Raw genomic sequence first — 2,500 nt, 5'->3', positions numbered from 1 at the left:
CATCATTACGATTATCCTTATTAAAATGATAATAATCATTATAATGATTATGACTGTTACTATCATCAGCATCATCATTCCTACTGCTGCTGACCTTATCATTATAATTATCACCTGTATTAATAGCAGTGGCTGTAGTATTCATAGCAGTAATTGTAGAGTAGCATTAATGTTAGTAGAAGTAGGAACAGTATAGAAATTTCCACAGTTTTTATTACTGCTATTATTATTGTGTAATGTAAATAGTTATCCCATTTATGATAATCATCATCCTTACTGTTGCCCTAATTACTTAATAGAGAGAGAGAGGTATGCGCGTTGATTTTTCATTCGTCTACGTAATGTATTATATTAAAGCATTATATATGGTACCAAAAGGAGCTGCCTCTTTTACAGGTCAGAAGTAGATGACGAAAATGTCTGTTATTAATGTTGGTGATATCATTATTACCATAAAGCCAGTGATAAGAATATTGTTGATGAAAGTAAAGTCTTGTCAGATGTCAGCACCTGCACTGTTAGTTTTGCTTTTGTGATTCTGGTTTCTCCGTTTGTGATAGGAATAGTAGCATTATGTTAGTATTATTATTATCAATGTTGTTGTTGTTGTTGTTATTATTATTAAATATTATTATTATTATTATCATTATTATTATTATTATTATTATTATTATTATTATTATTATTATTATTATTATCATAATGATGATGATGATTTTGATGATCCTCCTTCCCCTCATAATTATCATCATCACTATCGTCACTGCTAAAAATTAACATAGCCATTTCCATTGTCTTTATAATCATCTTTAAAATCACTGTTTTCCGGAATTGTAACAAGATTAACAGTGATAAAAACCTGGTATCGTCACCTTCATCATAAGTATCTTAATGATCAACTACATTCCACTGCAAGTACATGCACTGATATAAATATAATAGATTCAGTCTTGTTTCTGAGATAATAACTAGTATGAAAATGCCGATAATGTTTTCTGTGATCATCATTGTTGTCACTATTGACATTATTAGCGAAATGACTAAGGTATTATAAATTCAGTTTGTATAATCTGTATTACCATAATTATCATTTGTTAACTACTGTTATTACAGTTATAATTAATCCATCATTATTGCGTCTTCCATGATTATAATATTTTGTTGTTTTTAATCATTATTATATATTATTATAATTATTTTCACAAAGACACACTCTGTATACGAGTGCATAAACTTATCTATAATCATCATCACTGTGTTAGTTAACTATAGAAGCCTTTGGATAATAGTCTTCCCTTCATGACCCTCCCCCAGGAATGATAGGCCTACACCAGGAAGACCCTCAGGTGCTGGACTGGACGAGGAGGCAGTTCAAGACCAGCTCCGCTAAACGCTACAAATTCAATGGTGTTCTCAATGCGCTCGATGACAGGTAAGTTATGTGATGATAAATGAGATAATGTAAAATAACTTCTAATGACGGATTGTAGATTTTATACAAAGTTCATTTCTTTACGGCTAAGGAACTTGTATATGGTGAAAATAAAAGAAACCGTCTTGTCACATAAATGTCACATAAGATATATCTGTGCGAAATGCGACTGCCTCCGAGTTCAGACTTCCCTCTCTCATTATCTCTTCTTTCTTAATTTTCATCTCTTTAAGTGCTTTTTAATCTTCTTTGTTTATTATGTACTTTTCCTGCTTTATAAATGCCACTCACACTGTTTATTACGTACTTATTCTCCGCTTTATAAATGCCAATCATACTGTTTATTATGTACTTATTTCCCGCTTTATAAATGCCTCTCACACTCCCTTTCCTTCCATTCTTCTTCTACTTGTTCTCAGTTCACATTCTCTATCTCCTTCATTGCTTTAGGGAAAAAAAATATCAGATCAATATTCTGAATTCCCATAATGAAGTTTCTGCAGTTACGAGCCTACTTACCTGTTCGGGCTGTTTGTACGGAAAACAAAAGCCAAATACTTGCAATTATTTCAAGTATGTAGATGGTGCATCAACGCTGTCGGGCGTACGAAATCCCATCACTCAAAGTGTCGTATCGCTTGAATAAAACCAGCTGTCTCATCGGGTTGTTTACTTGTACAAAGAATAATATGATTATTGTAATTGAGTTTTGAATGGCTTTCACCCAATGCTACATAACATACTTGAATTATGGGTTATAACTTAACGGCCATAAAACAGTATTTCATTGCATTTGCATAAGTTACTGGAGTGACTTCCACCTTCCTGCCATGCTATATCATTATCGTTAAAGTTATTTCTCACATACTGGTGACACTGACCATTATAAATGGTAAAAAATAACACAATTATAATGATGACAATGACAGTGATGGTAGCAATGACAATAACAATGACAGCGATGCTAATGATTATAATAAAAAACGATACATGTGCTGATTCATTGATTGCATAGACTATTCCTGCAATATTTCGTTAGTAAAAAATGATAGGAATCTCTTGATGTCG

The 2,500-nt window shown here is 32.2% G+C and overlaps 1 protein-coding gene across 1 annotated transcript in view; it reads left to right on the top strand.

The window, feature by feature from the left end:
* Positions 1–2,500, top strand: part of LOC125036211 — a 27,019-nt gene that overhangs the window by 7,344 nt on the left and 17,175 nt on the right. The window contains exon 3 of the mRNA XM_047628673.1: positions 1,315–1,432. Within this exon, the coding sequence (XP_047484629.1) occupies positions 1,315–1,432 (118 nt within the window). The remainder of the gene's footprint in view (positions 1–1,314; positions 1,433–2,500) is intronic.

Source organism: Penaeus chinensis, chromosome 20 (assembly GCF_019202785.1).
Source record: "Penaeus chinensis breed Huanghai No. 1 chromosome 20, ASM1920278v2, whole genome shotgun sequence".
Taxonomy (NCBI): domain Eukaryota; kingdom Metazoa; phylum Arthropoda; class Malacostraca; order Decapoda; family Penaeidae; genus Penaeus; species Penaeus chinensis.
Note: the sequence above shows the minus strand (reverse complement) of the source record. Positions and strands in the feature narration are given on the sequence as shown.